General features: G+C 41.7%; 1 protein-coding gene across 2 annotated transcripts in view; it reads right to left on the bottom strand.

Moving 5' to 3' along the window:
• The window catches only part of LOC125775051 (extracellular sulfatase SULF-1 homolog), a 49377-nt gene that overhangs the window by 9595 nt on the left and 21853 nt on the right, over positions 1–17929 (bottom strand). For both annotated transcript variants that reach the window (XM_049445501.1, XM_049445500.1), the window contains exon 2: positions 1724–3759. In XM_049445501.1, the coding sequence (XP_049301458.1) occupies positions 1724–2775 (1052 nt within the window). In that variant the 5' untranslated portion in view covers positions 2776–3759. The remainder of the gene's footprint in view (positions 1–1723; positions 3760–17929) is intronic.

Consider the following 17929-nt stretch of genomic DNA (forward strand, 5'->3'; position numbering starts at 1 on the left):
TTTTAAAAGTTCGATAAATAATTTATTTTTCACTTTAAAGGCTGCCGAAAATGGGTACATGCCGAAAGATGATGTTTGACAGCACAAAACTGTGTGATTTTGTATGCAATGACAGCGTGGCCTACTAGATTAAGCATGAAAACTGCAAAATCTGACAGCAAAATTGTCGAAACGGGCAGCATAAAATTACATTTTTAACCACTTTGCGGCCACAAAATTAGCAAAATAAGAGTGAAAAAGTGTTTAAAATTCAATTTTCTAATCATTTCAATCGTTTAAAACGTTTAACGGTCCTTATTTACGCTGCCGAAAATAGGAACACAGCCTGCCGAAAATAGGAACATTTCTGCCGAAAACAGGAACAAAACCAATGTTTACATTTTCATAAATATTGCACATAAAACGCATTAGAATCACGAAAATGAAAATGCAGAAAGATACTACGAAAGTTTATCAACCGAAATAACATCACTTTCAATCACAAATATTGCAAATAATAGGTGTTTTTTCGTTTTTTGCTAAACAGCTGCACTAACCTGCCGAAAACTGGCGCACTTACCCTACTTTGAATTGGCTTTCCAGACTTGAATACTGTCGTGCTTCTTTCACTTTGCGTTTTACGAATTTGAAACCTCTCATTAAATATTTGAGCTGGGCTGGAAAACCCTGTAAGTTTGCTCGCTCAAATGTGTCACTTCTACGACAGCGAAATCACAAAGCTTAAGGTGTTGTTGTTCCTCACCAGCTTCCTCACCAGAACTCGATATTAATATTGGAGTATATGTTTAACATGTCCTCCTTTGCATTCTCGATACTTGTTGTGCAGTTCGATGCCAAACATTAGAGTCTTATTGAACAAAGATGCTATAAAAATAATGCTAAAAGCATAAGGTGCTTTCTTTGATACCTCATTGAGCGTAACTTGCGCTTTTTCTTAGCAAGGAAATGGCAGACCACTTTATAAAACCATTGCTCAGGTGTACTTTTTGGCAAAAAACCATTCTTGCTTCAGAGCTCTTATATCGTGACCACCGTCTCTTTGCATTACAGGTTTGCAGGGTATCTGAATCGCATTCGATCTCTCCTTAAATTTCCATTGTTCACTGCAATCGTTCTTGATTCTCTGAAAAATTATGATTAGATTGGGCCTACGTCTTGGACCAACAATGCTCGAAGTACGAGATTGCAAGATCTTCTTCGTTGGATGCAGTTCAAAATTTAAGCAGAATCTCTGGTATCTCGATACTAGATCTATGAGGATCAGTAGTAGTTCGGCTCATGATGAATTTTAAGCTATGCAAAACAAGTTATTCGTCTGCATGATTCCCTTGGAAAGTAAGCTAAAAGGAAGGAATTCCGACCGGTGGGATTCCTTCTTCTGTAGAAGATTTTTGCAAAGGAACACAGAGTACACAAAACCTTTAGAAATACGTACCATTTATACATAATGATCTTCAGATAAATGCAGACAAAAAAATTGAACAAGGACTGATTCAAAACTAGCCAAACTATTGATATCAACAACAGCCTCGCTGGAATAGGGAACTCTCTCTCTCTATCTCTCTCTCTCTCTCTCAGTTGATGGAATACCATGCAACAACACGTAGAAAAACACCCGCGATAAGGATCGGAGGAGAAGGAGAAGGATCGGGGGGGCTATATAATTTTTGTATATTTAATAATATAATGCACCTTCTAGGAATAGAAGTAAAAGCACACTTACTGATGCGTAGTTACGTTGAAAAACAGATGACTGTACTGGGGTGCCGAATCTTCCGGACCATGCGGTGCCGGGAAACTCATCGCTAGCAGTACCGGTTTCCGATGATTCTGGTGCTTCGATTGTCGTAGAAAGGCGATCGAATCGTTCGCTATAAGATCGGGATAGTAATCCTTCGCATAATCGAACCCATGCTTTATTTTCTGCCCGTTCATGTTGATGCTGTAGTTGTAGTACTTGGAGTTCATAATTAGTCCGCCCCATTCGCGCCATCCCGGCGGTATGTAGGAGCCGTTGTACTTGTTCAGATACTTCCCAAAGTACCCGGTACGATAGCCAGCGTTCGAGAGGTATGTCGCAAACGAACGCGTCTCGTACGTAGTCTGCCAGGTTGTGCTAGAGCAGTTATCGTTGTTCGTGAACACCATGTGATTGTGTACGTACATGCCGGTCAAGATGGACGAACGTGCCGGACAGCACATCGGGGTAGTGGTGTAAGCATGCCGAAACTCGGCACCACCATCGCGCAACAGACGCAGTGTACGGGGCATGAAGTTCAGCGATCCAAGCTCCACATCCTGATCGTCGGTGAGGATCAGGATGATGTTCGGTTTGCGTTCGCGCGTTTGTCGTAGATCGGCCAGTGGTAGCTGTCCGACGGTATCCTGTGCCAGCAGATTGCCCGTCACACTACTCGTACCACTCTTCTTTACCCGGCCGCGCCCATCCTGCGGTGCACGGACGCGACGATTCTTTGTCACCCGATACTGGTGATGGCGTCGTCGGCCATTGTTGTGGCCGGCCCGATGTCCATTGCGACGCTGCTGATGTGCATGCTCCGGGTACTGATAGTTCGGCCAATCCGATTGAACGTCACGGTGTGCCACACTGCCGGCAGCACCCGTTTCGCTCTCCTCGTGACTAGCGGCTTCCACTATAAATGTAGCTAGCAATATAAGCACCAAGGAACAAATCCCTAGCGCCATACTGAGGTGACCAATTCTTGTGCCACGGTTCATTTTTAACACTAATGATTTACAATATAACATCATCATCACAAAACGATTGATTGAAACTTTCGCATCCCACACACACACACACGCGCGCGGAAGTACTTGAACGAAGCAGGAAGTAAACTGATTGGGTTGACTATCCAATACAGCACCACACACAATTATCACAGTTCAATACTTTGGAGTAATTCACGATCACTAATATCTTAGGATACGTCGTGCACCATAAGCATGGGATTTACTTTCCCGATCACTTGCTGGGATGTATACCACTGTAAAGATATCTCTTTCTTTACCACTATCATGGCCTTTTAGTTTTGGTCCTCTTCAAAAACTGCCCAAAAAGAGACGTGCAGCTGTCGTGCAAATGCTATCACACTTTCACCGCTCATTGCCTACACTCACCACGTGGGATTGACGAATGGCATATGCTGCACGATCAATTCAACCTCCTCAGCACGATCACGCGCTCGTTAACTGGTTCGCTTCACGTCGTTTTACACATTTTACAGCTAATTACGTTCATAAAACAACAGATTGCAGAACTGATTTATGGCACACAGTACGCAGCAGACGGTTGGTGGAGCTTATGCTGCCTTGCTGATGCACTTCTTTGGGAACAAGGGTTCAGTTCACCGCTATTTACCAGTGTATCATCTTCCTTTCATCGCGTTCTGGCCACAGGATGATCGTTTCACCAACGGCATGCAAAACCAAAGTTATCTGCTGGCCGTGCTTCTTCACACTGATGTTGTCGCTCGATTTTCCGGGGTGAATGATCGCGTACTCGTGGATATAATAGCGATGAATGCGTAAAAACTCCCAACATTTCCTTCACCAGGGCGACTCGTTTAAGCACAGCTCCCGTTTTGGTTGGCTAATCCGCACACTCGCTCCGCACAGACTGGATCGATCTCTAATGAGTGTGACCTACGCTGCCGGCAGCAATGGATCCGGGATGGTTCGTTCGTTTTTCACTCCCCATCGGTACACACCCAGACGGCACGGTGACGATCCGCTGCTACCCTAAAGAGGAAATGGGAAAGAAAACAAAGGGAAAAGGTACAATATGATTAATGTTCTGCTAATTTTGCACATGTTGCAAATTCACCAGTCTTCGGAACCCCGATATAAACGTCACGTTTGGTCGCCACCTAAGCAAACGGCAACCAACGGTGGCTGATAATGGTTGTGCAACCAGAAAGGAGGAACGTGAACGGCGAGAAGGACGAAATGAACTGTGATGATTTATTTCTACCGTAGCTTCTAGTTTATATCACGCCGACAAAGTGCAATTATACGAAGCGCAACGTAAAATAAAATCATTGCGAAAAAATTGAAAAAAAAAACAGAGGAAAACTTTTATGTACGGCCATTTGCATACTTTACAGGCGCAATAAGGCTAGCTCGCGAGCCTACGGTGTGATTGTTTTATTGCCACATAACGTACTGTTTAGAAGGGAAAAAGAAAAAGACATTTTCCGTTAAAAGTCAAAGCATTAGTACCTATTGCCCACCAAGCTTTGGAACACATCTTCACTAAAAGACCGCATTTCAGCAAAACAACTAAAGATGCCGGTATTGAATCGAATATCAAAAAGACTCTTATTTCGTTTTCGGCAAACCATTTCTCGCCATACCGGAGATTGGATGAAAGGAATCGTGCCCGTACGAAACCATCTGCTAATTACCCTCGAAGGTGTTTGCGTTGCGAGACACCGGCTGACCGCGGAATCGTCGGCGCCAGTCAGCAGCACCGATGCCTCCCGGATGCTTGCATTCCGTAACGACGACGACGACGACGGTGGTAAAGAATAATAAATGGCAAAGGGCACACACAGTGGGTAATAAAAATTCGCATTACAACGTAATAGCGCAGCGATTAAATTACCGAAAAAGAACTTCACCAACTCTTCGCACAACCTGCAGGACGGTTAGCAAAGGTAGGAACGAAATAAAAACCTTCCGTTTTCCGTTCAAAAATGGTTTGGCGATGGGATGGCGACTCGTACCATGCTTTGCCGGACACGTTAAGCCTCAAATTAATAACAGGTGAATTTATGTCGATGTTCGAACAGTTCTGCACACCTTTCTAGTACGCCTTCCCCCCCGGGGGGGGGGGCTGAAGAAAGAACACGAAAAGAACTGTACCACAGTTCGATTGTAAGAACAGTCGATGGTGCAAAAGTCGAACGGTCGAACACCTGAGTGCGTGTGGCCGAAGAACAACCACAAGAGCAAAGAAACGAACACAAAAAAATTGGCACAGATTAAACAAGATTGACGTAATGAAACCATTAAGAGAAAATGGAATGCTTGAAGTAGTAAAACCCGGGGGGGGAAGGTAGCGAAACAACAAAAAAAACTAACAGCCTAAAAGGCAGAAGAAAGCAAACGCGTGCTTCAGGTGGATTAAATTCGGTGATGGAATCATCTTAGCCATAGTGAAAAGGAAGAAAGAAAGAAAAAAACGAAAGTTTGTACAGGATCGCCTTCTCGAGCCCAACCGAATTGGATGAGAAATTCATACCGGAAGGACGATACAAATTTGCAACACCTTTTTTTTTCAACCACTAATGGAGTTTCGGGTATAGATTAGAATGAGAGTCATTTATGGTACTTTTAAAAGCTCTCAACTATTTCGTTGCTCAATTTGGTAGATTTTTTTTGTCACGTTGAAGAGAATTAATTTTCAGCTTAACAACTATTCCGGTGATAGTTAAAACAGATCAATAATATTTTGATTTTTTGATCACAATTTATGCTACAAAACTCTATTTAAATTAAAGCCAATTTTAATAAAAAATCAAAGAATAATTTAAAGTTCGTGGTTTGTCATTACTTCCTTTGTTTTCTTATCAAAACTATCTGCTAAAAATAACCTTAACAAATACACGCTCCTTTAACCTTTTGCCTATCACTTTTCTACTTCTGTTTGCTTCTGAAAACAAACTAAATTAATTTTCAATTTCCTCGTCGACCGTATTTGCTTCCACCACAACGACACCGACAGCAAACCAGCATCCTGTGTCAAGTGTGCTGTTACCTAATGAAATTGCCACCCAGCTTTTACCGACCCATCGAATGTCTGGATGAATCAGACTAACCGTATGCCGAAAGTGATACTTTGCCTTCTCATGCTTTCGGGGAGTGGAAGGGAGTGGAAGCAAAATTCACCCTTTGGCCCGCAGGTAATCCTCCAAACATCCAAAAACCCAAACTGTTGTTCGACGATGAAGCTGCAAAGATGCAGATCAATGGACGTAAGGTTCAAAACGGAAACTTCATACGTAGTCGTTCGTGCAAGCAATGGAAGAAACGGAACGGTTTCAATTAATCGACTACTAAAATGCAAACCCCCCCGGGGGAGGGACGAATATTGACCGTCGGAGTTTCGTTTGGAGCATTTTTTTGTTGTTGTTATTTTTATGCTTTTATGTTATTCGTTCGTATTTGTCCACTGGACAGGATAATGTATCCGGACATCCGAACGAATTGGGATAACTTTGGGGGTTTTGTACATTTCGTTAGCTGTGCTATCTAAAAAGTGTTAAATCGAGCGTACGGAAGTCCATTAAGGGATCCCATCCCAGGGTTTGGTCCGTTCAGCAGTGGCAGGTGGAACAAGGCAAACCAACAGGTTCAACGCTATTCGTTGCAACAGGGGCGAATATTTTCCGGTGTCAGTTGCACAACTTGCCGGCAACATAAAGACGCCCCACAGTGGCGTAAACGAACCAGCCGAAGGTACAGCAGCGCACGGTAAAGGATAAGGAACGCAACTGAAAGTTAAGAGATGGCCAATGTGAAGCCTGCAGTTGACCGGTTGGCAGCGGAAGATGGAACGCATGGGCATGGTAGAGAAGAGGCAAGTAATTAGTGAGTCCATTTTTAGCACTTCCGTACTCCGCGTGTAGCGAAGAACATGGAAGAAGCATGGAGCACTTCCAGCATTTTAGTGTTCATCTTTTTTACTCATATTTTCTAACGCCATCATTGGGTTTTTTTTTCTTTTCTTACAAGCACTTTTACGTTCTTTGCCGATGATTCAAGTTCTCGAGAGATGAGAATGACGTGACCATGCGTCGACCTATGCTTCTTGTTTCGCCTAAGGTTGTTTTCGACCGAACGGTTTTTGGGAGTGTTTCGTTCGGTTTATGGGTTGAGAAGATGTTGAAGGTTTGGAGCAATATGCGGTTCCAAGGGCGATTGAGTGCATCTACTGCAAAGTGATTGCAAAAGCAATAAGTGAATGAAGGGCACAGCGTCATCAGTTTACTTAAGTCTTTTACGTTTATTTGTTGCCAAATTAGCTTTTTCAAATTTATTTACTTTTTCCACACTGTTTACAAGCTAAAGTCTAAAGGTTAGTCGAATGTTCAACTTAAGACAACAAGCCTAAAGCATGTTTCTATGACATTTCATATTAATTTCTTAATAACAAATATGTAGTTTTCCATGTGAAATGTGGAACTGCAGCAAAATTAAATTATGATTTCGAAATGGTTTTGAGCTCCATTTTTATAACTTGAATTTCTTGCAATGGACATAACCAACCAGACTACCAAATTAGTATTTTGTGGCTAACGAGCTGTTAAGTCCAAGTGCACTACTTTGAAGTGTTCCACCATGAATTAACGAAACGGAGTGAAACCTACCGCCCCACAAGAACAAAACATAGACATAAAACATTAAGATCTTCACGGCAGTTCGTCGCACAGTTTGAGTTTCTCCCCAAAACGGAGGTTACTTTACCCTGGAAGTGTACAGATCTGGCCAAAAAAGCTCTCCGAAATTTTACATTACATTTCCACTTTTTATGACACAACCAGAATTGCCCATTCGGTACGTCCGCAAATCATGTACACAGAGAAAAGGAACTGTAAAGTTTCCGGAACGCTTTCAGTTCGTTTGTTGCAGCTAAATGCAGTTCGGCTTTCGGGTGGGATTTTTTTTGTAAATACAGTTTTTACACATTGATTTTGTACATCAAATTTGCAGACGCGGTCGCTTACTTTCGCATCACGTGACAAGCGTCGGCAACGAAATCTCACGTCGGCTTAAATGTCCTGGCACTTGAATTTTTTCTGGCCGACAAAAACGAACAGAACGAGCAGAGAGATAAATCACCGTTAAGCCTCGTCAGATTATGAGCTGCTTATCCGTGAATTCCATTTCAGCGACCGATTTCACAAACCAAAATCGTGCAAAAATACTATTTCCCGTACCGGAAGATGCAAAGCAAATGTGAGTCTTACGTTTCTAGAAACATTCAAAATGCTTAATATCTTCGCTAAAGTCGATTGCTTCGTGCATAACGCAACAAATGATAAACGGTAGATAAAGGAGAACATTTTTGAACAGAATTCCTCAACATGGCTCCGGCGCCATGTACTTCAGGCAAAAAGGAAGCGCTTTTTTGCCAAACGAGAAACGAAACGTAACGCATTGGGAGCGCCACTTGCCGGCCACTAATAATGCTTCCAGGCGCACTGTAATTTGTTTAATTACAAAGATGAAACGGAACCAAAGCTGCACGCTTCCAGCAAATAAAAAAAAATTCAAATATCTATTCCGATATAATTCTCCCCGTTCTAATGGGCGCGATGAATGTGATGCGAAAGAGTGAAACGATCGAATTATCATGCACAGAATCGGTCTACGAAAAAGCATCGACAGTGAGTATTTATCGAGCATAGAGCTGACGTTTCTACAGAACTCAACAAAGAAATGCTTCAAATAACTGGCCATGCTGGCAAACGAATCGGGTCCGTAACACCGGTTCTGTACCGGATACCTTTGATGATGTACAGTCCTTAAGTAAGGCACGGAGTGTCTTGGAGTGAAGCAAACGCTTCTGCTTTAACGCTCCCGACCTAATGAATCGAGCCACGCGAACCTTCACAGGAATGGCCGTGTACGATTGCGTTGGATATATTTGATTTCCACTTACACCGTTCTGGGTAGGGAAGCCTACATCCGATGGAACTGAACGGAGAAAAGTTCAAAGGCGCTGACGGAGACCAGACACAGCCAGAGAGCCTAACCATTGGCATTAGGTCGTTAATTGAAACGATTGATTTAGAGAAATAAAAGGGTTGGTGGTGGTGGTGGTGGTGGTGGTGTGTTGCGGAGACCGGTGAACCGACTGACATTAGAGCCATGGGTCAGACGCGGTATGATTTGACCTTCCAGCATTACCCTCCGTTCCTGCGTACATCTCGAAGGTCCGGCGCTCATTTCCGGTGCCGATGAATCTAAAATCGAGCTTGTACAGGTCGCGCCACATCTCACGAACATCTCGAGTGAAGTGATCTCCGACTCTGGAGGTCAGCGCGAAACAATGTCAAGCCGATTGGATATAAATGTAATATTTTCCCACTCGAGTGGTTTTTTTTTCTTCTATAAAACAACAAGGTATACCAGGTCAGCCGAGGTAACAAGTCATAAAACATAACCTTTCTCACCGAACCGTACACTGGGAGGCTGTCGTGATTTTGGATGATATTGGAAAAAAATGCCTCCTCGCCCAAGTAAATTTGATGAAGGAAATGATGATCCAGTAAAACATTTGTAGAAATTATTATAAAGACAAGAGAATCTATTTCATTCTATTGTTTCTTTTAAAGCGCTATTCTGCCAAACAGTTGTTAATGTGTACAATCGAAAATGTATTCTTTTAAATTTCAAAGATAAACATAATCATAATAAACATTTTGCCATAGCATAGTTGTTAGTGTGACACATTGTCATTACATTGTGCGACATATTTGTTGGAGAATTTTGTTTAAAATATATATTCGAAAAAAATGCGGCTGGATTGTGGAGTAATATCGTTGATATAATATTTCAAAACTCATATAAAATAATAGAGGCGGCTCGAAGATGTATGCGATTAACGGAACCAGTTCACACGACAGGACCTAGTAGAAATCTCATCCGGATCGTACTCCCGTAACAAAACTAACTATCCGGATACGTGTAACCTAGAAATGATCAGCATCCTAATATCATACATTCCTGCTTATTTGGAAATCTTAAACTAAATCTTTTATATCTTTCACTATATTTTGTAGGAATTGGTGATAATTTCTATTACTCAAAGGATTTATGTTTCAATTATATTGTAATACGCTAGCTTTAGGTAGAATAATAGATTAAGAATCAGAAATCATCAGCCTAACTACGGATTAATGATTGAATTAAATAAATAAATTAAATGCAGCTTAGTCATAAAAATTCTTTAACATTAGCTTCTGACCTTTTTTATTTATTTTGTGTTTTTTTTGTTTATGTATTACTGAAATAACCAGTTTTGTAAAAATCGCAATCACCAAGAAATAGAATTAAATACCAGATTTGTCCATTTTTCGTTTAAAAATCGTTATTTATTGTATTTTATAACATTCTCAGCGGTGTTGTGATAGTAATTTTTAACTATGATACAATTAAGCCAAACATAACTTGGTCTTATTTTTATTTCCATCAGTGTGATGGGGTTTTTAAAAAATATTCTTCTTCTGTATATAGTGTTTTGGTAATTTTTACTCTATGTATATCATATCCGCTTTCAGTAATGTTTGCTTACTATTTGGGAAATGAGTTCCTTACATATCTTTATGTTACAACTATTCTTTTATTTTTATTTTTTGTTTTACATTTCTTACTATCTTCGGCAACAGTCGAACCAAGAGAAAGACGAGTCGAATGGATGAGCTTCACAGTTGTAGGGCAGATATTTTACAAATATTACAGCAGAACAAAACAATGATGATGATTACACCATCCATCACAAACAATACTGCACAAATTGCATCACATCTAGAGCCTACCCTACCCGTGCCTTGCCGATCAATGTCGACCATAGCACCACAGCACAACGGTGGGCTTCATGCATCTATGATTTCATCCACACGCTGCCGTTGTAACACAACAAATCACTAACCCATCAGGGCCCGAGGGGGTGTGGGAATACAAAACGGAGCGGATGGAAAAATCACCAACAACAAATGGCATAGCAGGAGCATAAAATTTTCAACTTCAACGCCACCCGCATCACCAACGAATTGCGTTCAGTCGCAATGAAAGCAAACAACAAAATTCCATCATTGTCTCGTTGTCTGCCACATTTCACCTTCCCCATTCCCATCCCTGGCAAGTGCATTGAGGCGTACCTTGCGGGGAACGTTCGAACCCGGGATGGACACTAGGAACTAAATCAGAACGGATCGGTCGCTACTCTATGAAAGAGGGCAGCAAGCCGGTGAAGAAAATATATCGACCCACGGCCCGTAGCGTTGGCCTCCGTACGTTTCGAATTGGTGAATCGGTAAAAGCCAAACGGAAGCGAAAGCAACTCTAACAACCAAACCGCCACACGGCGAGGTTGTGGCTTCGTAGGTAAACTTCGAAAATTGACATTTGAACGGATGGGCAGCCGAAGGAAGTGTGGCTGGCTACCATAATATTGTAACCTCCAAGGAAAAACTTCTCGTGCCCCATCCAGCGAGACAGCGAATAATGTGGGGAAATGTTTGCAAATTTTCGGCCATGCTGTGAGCGATTCTAGGTCACTGGAAAGCACACACATTTCGGCTACGGTTAACATCCGATCCCACGGTACGGCACGAAATGTCATCGCGTGAAAATCCGAAAACCTGTATCGTGAAGGTGCTTCCGGTGCTGTCCAAAAATAACACTCAAATAAATAAAGACGTGGAGCGTGTTCCGTGCCATTGGACGCGTTTTAAGTGGTTACGATTTGTTACGTCAAGAACCGTTGAGTTTAGCCGACCGGTGCACACAAAAATCGTTTCACTTCCCGGGGACAACCGGGTCGCTTAAGTAGGGGACGTGTGTTCTGTTGTGACTGGAAGGTAATGCATTTAGCTATTGTGATTGATGGATTGTCGCATGAAATAAATCGACCCGTATCGATCTGACTAAAGTTAACAGTTATTTCACTTCAATGGATCTTACGCGTTATCCATGGAGAAGTAATATTCCGTCACGTTTGATAAATGATTTTAATACTTTGAATGGACTAAATAATATGCAAACTTGGTACACGTTTTAGCTAGGTCTGGATTACTTTTTACTAATTATTCATTATTCACAGCATTTCTGATATTTTGCATTGTCTAGATACGTGTTGCAAGATACATCGACGCTTTCTTGCATTGATCGCATTGTTCATTTCTTGAAGTTTCAAGGTTTCTCCGCAAGTTAAACATCTTACTCTTAATCTCAAACTCCCTCACTAAATAGCGACGTGGCTTAGTTATTTAGTTGCTAAGATAATGATTAAGCTTGTCTTAGGCTTATATGAGCAGAGCAGATATTTGGAAAATAAATGAATTTAAAAAAACACCCTTTCCAGTATAATCACAAGGGCATTTGACGATAATATTCTCCACAATGCAAATACTATTGTTTGTAGACTTAGATTGTAAGATCCCGTCATTGCATAGAGATCTGGGAACTCTGATGACAACCAAAGATAGGTTATGTTCTTTCTTTTTTAAGGGCGATCCTATCAATTTCCAGACACAAAAGATGCATTATTGTGAAGATCTGCAACAGGTTCCTAGTATTTGTTGTGTACCTTTTTACTTGCTTACTTTCATCTAACTTTACATCCATTTTCCATTCTTCTCACATCGAAAATCGCACATTACTCTTGAAAGCAAATTCTAGTCAAAGGAACATTATAACGTTGAATGATGTACACGCAATGTGAAGTTTCCTTTGCTGTTTTCCAAGCTGCGATTCGGGTTCCGATTAACGAATCCGGTAATTGTGCGCTTTTTAACCCTCCTGTAATCCATTCCTACTGCAACGTAGATAATCTTTACCACCGGGCTCACCGTACTCGTTTGTGCATTCCAAAAAAAAAGCCCGAAGCTATCGAGCGCAACGTACAAGCGCAAAGCATCTGACGTGAAACGTTTTTCATTTAACCTTGCACGTTCGCGAGCTTAGGTCCGCTGGGGAGTGTTACATGGGCTACATATTGCACGAAGAAGCCATGCCACGCGGTAACCTGGCGATGGTTTCCGATTTAGGGATGATAATTTTTTTGCTATTATCGCACCAAACCACCCGCAAACACTGGTCCTTGGCCCTGGTAGGTGAAACGGATGGTAAGACTAATCGTTTCCGACCCGCTTGTCTGAGATGGAAAACCGGTGATAGTTGTGGTCTAATGGCTGGAAGAGGAATTATCGCGCAACAATCCACACTGTTTGAGGATGTTTTTTTAAAATAAAACCACACAAAAATTAAACCAAAGCAGTAGATACCTTAGACACTAAGAAAACTTGAAAAAAAAGCTAGAGAAAAGGAAAAATGACTGAAACACAGAAACACAGAACAGAAAAATAGACAACCGAATCAAAAACAGATAAAGGATCAAGTTACTGCAAAACATGCATTGTGTTGATAAGGAATGAAAATATTTGCAAAAGAGAGGTGAAAAAGGTTTTATCCAACAAGAGCAAACGATTAAAATTGGATCGGATTCTGATTCCATAAGCCTAAGAACAATCACCCCATTGAAGCGATTATCGTTCCATTTTGTAAATCTTTAATACATTCTTAATTCGAACTATGCTCGTTTGTCAACGATTAGCGAAAGGGGGTTGTTTTAAATTATTTAAAATTAACCAAACCAAGACAAGATGTCATACTCATAAATGCCATAAATATTAATGTTCGATAACGAAGAACGAACCTGTATTCCGTATCCTTCAGTTCAATCATCCCTTTGATCGTTAATTAAATTTAAAATTCATAAAGCAAAATCCCGACGCTATCCGTGTTCCGTGGCCGATTATCCGTGTGGTAGCTGCCACTGCTATTTATTAAATTATTTTCCGAAACTACACAGCGGGTTAACGGACTTAACGGAAGAGGAAAAACCCTTTCCGCACGACCAACATTGAAGTGCCAACGGAGAATATTGTCTGATTCATCGTTACTCCACCCGGAATGGATCTGTCCAGTGGTGGAAACGGGAAAAGTTGTATCTTCCCATTTGTGTGTCATGACATTAACTCACCGCCGGGTGAGTGTATCTTCTTTTACCAACGAACCATCACCACCACCTGCTACGGCCATTGCCATATTTGGGGTGGAAAAACATCTTGAACTACGGCTCCATTCCCCACGGGACCGAGTTCTTCAACTTAAAAAATGCACCGCACACTCACCATTCAATTCGATTGCCATATTTTTTAGATTGAGATGATGGTTAACCCTTTTCGGGCTGTGTGTGTGTTTTTTTTTCTCCATTACTTTCTTCCTTATTTCACACCACGCCACCAGCTGAACATGCCGTCTGCATTTTGTTCTACACATGGTTTAAAGTGAATGGCAGATGATGCGTAGACCAATGCGAATAAACTTCTCTGGAGCATTTTTCCCCAGTTTTTTTTTTGCAACATTCATCCAATCAACCCTTAAAAGGGTTACTACACGCTGGGGTTGGCAAAGCCGCAAAAATAAAACCCATAAACGAGTATCACGTCTTGTATCGGACGCTAGTAAGCAAACCTTTCTGTTAATGCTCACCTGCCGATCCGAAACCCGGTCCCGTCAAAAGGATACCTTTGCCATGAATCACTACCTTGGCCCATTTGGTTGGGTTTTCTTACATTTTCCCACCTTCTCCACTCCGTCTCTCTCTTCCTCTCACTTTTACACTGTTTCACACAGGTTTAAGTCTTACGAACCGATCGAACTGTAGGCCTTTTTACTCGGTGCGGTAAAAGCAATTTTCCCCAATCAAAAGGCCAGGCAGTGATTTTCCGCACCACGCCTATCGCTTATCGAGTGCAGTGCAGAAACATAAAGACGAATGCTAAATTTGACTCGCTCCATAATTGATTACCATTTTCAACCATTTCAACCATCAATGAATCAACAACGCCATGCCATGCTCGTTCCAGCCAGCTTGTTTCGCCAGTTTCTTCGCCTTTTCTGTTCCTTTATTTATTTATTTTTTTTTTGTTGAGAGAGCCATCTTCACCGATGCCGGCACATATCGGCAGATACGTTTAAGGAGCATAGAAATGAGGAAATTGGTTTGGAGTTGGCCGCATGCCCAACCTACAGGAATGGAAGCTAATGAATGAAACGGTCGATTGAATGAATGAATGACAGGCACAAGAAATAACCATTTCCATCGAAGAAAGTCGTCCCGAAAACCCACCCTAAACCATCGACTAAAATTAACTTCCATTCATTGATCGGTTGGAGGCCACCCCCGGGGAGGGGGCAAAATGGCGACACTAGTACTAATTTAGGCTGTCCGAACCGAACCGGTTAGTGAATATGTGTGTTTCTGGGCAGAAATGGATGTTGTTCTTCTTCCTCACTGTTTGGGTGTCTCTCTGTCCCCTCTCCTTTTTACCAAAGCATCACGCGACCATTTTTCATCCTCTTATGCCGTCGCCGTCTTGGCTGATTGCTTTCGATTTCCGGTTTCGATCTATTCCGGTCATCGGTGATAGTCGCACGAAAAAGTATGTCACATCAAGTGGTTTTGTGTTTCCAATCGGTTACGACAGATCGTGCGACCATGTTTACACGCTTTCATTACGGCGTAGCGTTCCATTGAAAATGGAAACATGTTTAGTTATGACAGGAGAGATTATATGATTTAGTAATAAAATTCAAAACACAGTTAAACTTTGTGATGAAATTGAAATGTCTTAGTAATTATCTCGATTTAATATTGAGTATCTATTAACAAGAAAAATGAACTAAACAAAAGAAAGGAAAAAACGGGGGAAAACTGGAATGAAAATCAACGAGACCACCACGCAAGCTCGTTAACAGCATCATCGCTTGTAATGGTTCCAAAATGGCTAACGCTACCTCAGCCCAAAATATTCGCTGATAATTCAATGAACCTTCGACGCTGTAGAAAAGCCACTGGAATTTTATTCCACGTCGTTTACCCAGCATAACTTGTGCCCCTCGAAAAAGTACGCCGTTAATGAGTGCAGACATTCCACGCTAAAACCATGGTTGGTCTCTTCGTAGAACAGAAAAAACAACTCCCATCCACAATTCCCGAAACCAGCAAAACCACTAGCGATGTCATTCAGGCGACGAAAAATTCCACTGCTTACCAACCGCCAACATCGTTAAATTATTGCTCGTTGGAATAAATGCAAGGACTCACAAAGAATAAAAAAAAGTAGTACACTTGAGAGCCGACCTCCACGAGCGAACGAACTCAACCCTGCGGACATGAAGTGTGACTGACGTATCTTGAGTTTTCACAACTTGTGCACGAGCTGTATGGTAGGAAAAAGTGTCCGCGATCCGGAACGATGGTTGAAGCCTCTAACTATTCCAAAAAATCGACCAAAAGTTCTTCGAACGCGAGTAAGCCCGAAACCACTGGCAAAAGCATTGAAACAATTTGTGACCGCGCTAAACTCGGAAGTTATTTACTGTAACATGCGAAGGCATTTTCAATGTATCCAGACAAATCAGCTGTACAATACGCAGCATCAAGTAACTATTCTATTCTCTTTTGTTCACAAACCACAAATTGTGAAAATATACACTGTCCGTCTAAACGGCGCGGACAGCCATCCACACCAACCATGGATGCATCCTTTTTGTCCCTATTTCAGTTCGACTAAACGGCGCCATTGATGTGTGGCTTTCGGATTTTTCTCTTACATATGTTTAATCATGAGCGCCTACTTGACTTGCCACCCCATAATAAGGAACATTCCCGACAAATTCCCCAAACTTTTTGGCCTAATCCTTTGCTTACTCGCGAATATCTTGGGTCTCGTGCTTGGGTAGCTCTTTTTTGTCTTCTATTTAATACATAATTTAACATCCACCTCTTCCTAGAAAGATGATAAGGGAGCACAGTAACAACGCGAAGAATGATGATGAAATTGGTAGCAGAGTTATTATCCTTGTACACTACCGAACAGCTAAATGCCGGTCGGCGAAGAAGCGGCCAGGAAGCGGTGCACCGCAGTAGCATACGAAAAGACCAATGTCTTTTTTATGCCATCTCACCATCCCTGGCTAAGTAGCAGCATCACTTCAGGACACTCACCCACAGCAGTAGCTGCTCCATTTCCTGGCGGGCATCGACCGGGCAGGGCGATGATGGCGATATGGATGTGACATGAGTTTAGAGACCGGGAACGTTGCTCCATAAAAACGGGGTTAAGTGGGTGGAAAATGTGTGACAATCATGAACTTCCTGCCACCTTGCCACTACTTGAGCGTACATCTTTGCGTACATACACCCAGATCGTCCATCATACTAACTTGAAACAGAAGCGTACTGTTGTTTTGCAGACTTTCCATTTATTATTAGGATTAGGGGCATGAGTTGTAAAATGACTTGGAGGGAAAAAAATACTCAATTCGGATACATTTTTTCCCCTTTCTACATTATGCAAATGGTGAAATGACCCAATAAAATCCAGCTACCAATGTTCGGGATGAGAGTTGTTGGAAGTGTTGTTTATCGAACCAAAAAAAAGACCCCATAAAGTTAGCGCCATTTCTTTCAGGAGCATTTTTAAGGATTCCAAACCGACGCAACGGTTAACCTTTCTTTGAAAACATTAGCTTAGGTTTGGGAAAAGTTTACTACAAAGCAACCAGTAACTGCACCCAAGAAAAGCGGCCATTCGTTCGAATAAAGGACTGTTAAATGTCACGCCTTTTGGAAGGCTTGTGTGACTTGGTAAACATTTCCTGACGTGCTACATTGGCTGAAGCAACTCTACCTAGCAAGAAGGTAAGTAGCAATGTGTGAAAAAATATTTGCCAATGTTTATTGCTTGTTTATTGGCAGCCAACCATGTACGCACGGTTCGATTCCATGTGTGTTGAAAGCTGATGTGAAATTGATTTAAAGCGTTTACCCATATGTTCTATCACCTGACGTCAGCAATGCGCCAGTGAAACCGCATGAAAGGATACAGATTTGGCAAAAAACAACAAATGCACTTGGAGTTTACTAAGAATAAACTACAGCTTAAATCAGCAATGTAATTGATTTGCAGAATTAAGAGATAAATATTGTTTCCCATTTCATCAGCTCGTCTTTTGCTAGAAAGAAAAAAAATCCACCTCGTAATCAACGCATAAATAAAGTCCTCCCAACGTTTCTCACTTTTCGTATTCCATACGGCTAATGTGTCAT

Source organism: Anopheles funestus, chromosome 2RL (assembly GCF_943734845.2).
Source record: "Anopheles funestus chromosome 2RL, idAnoFuneDA-416_04, whole genome shotgun sequence".
In the NCBI taxonomy this organism is placed as follows: domain Eukaryota; kingdom Metazoa; phylum Arthropoda; class Insecta; order Diptera; family Culicidae; genus Anopheles; species Anopheles funestus.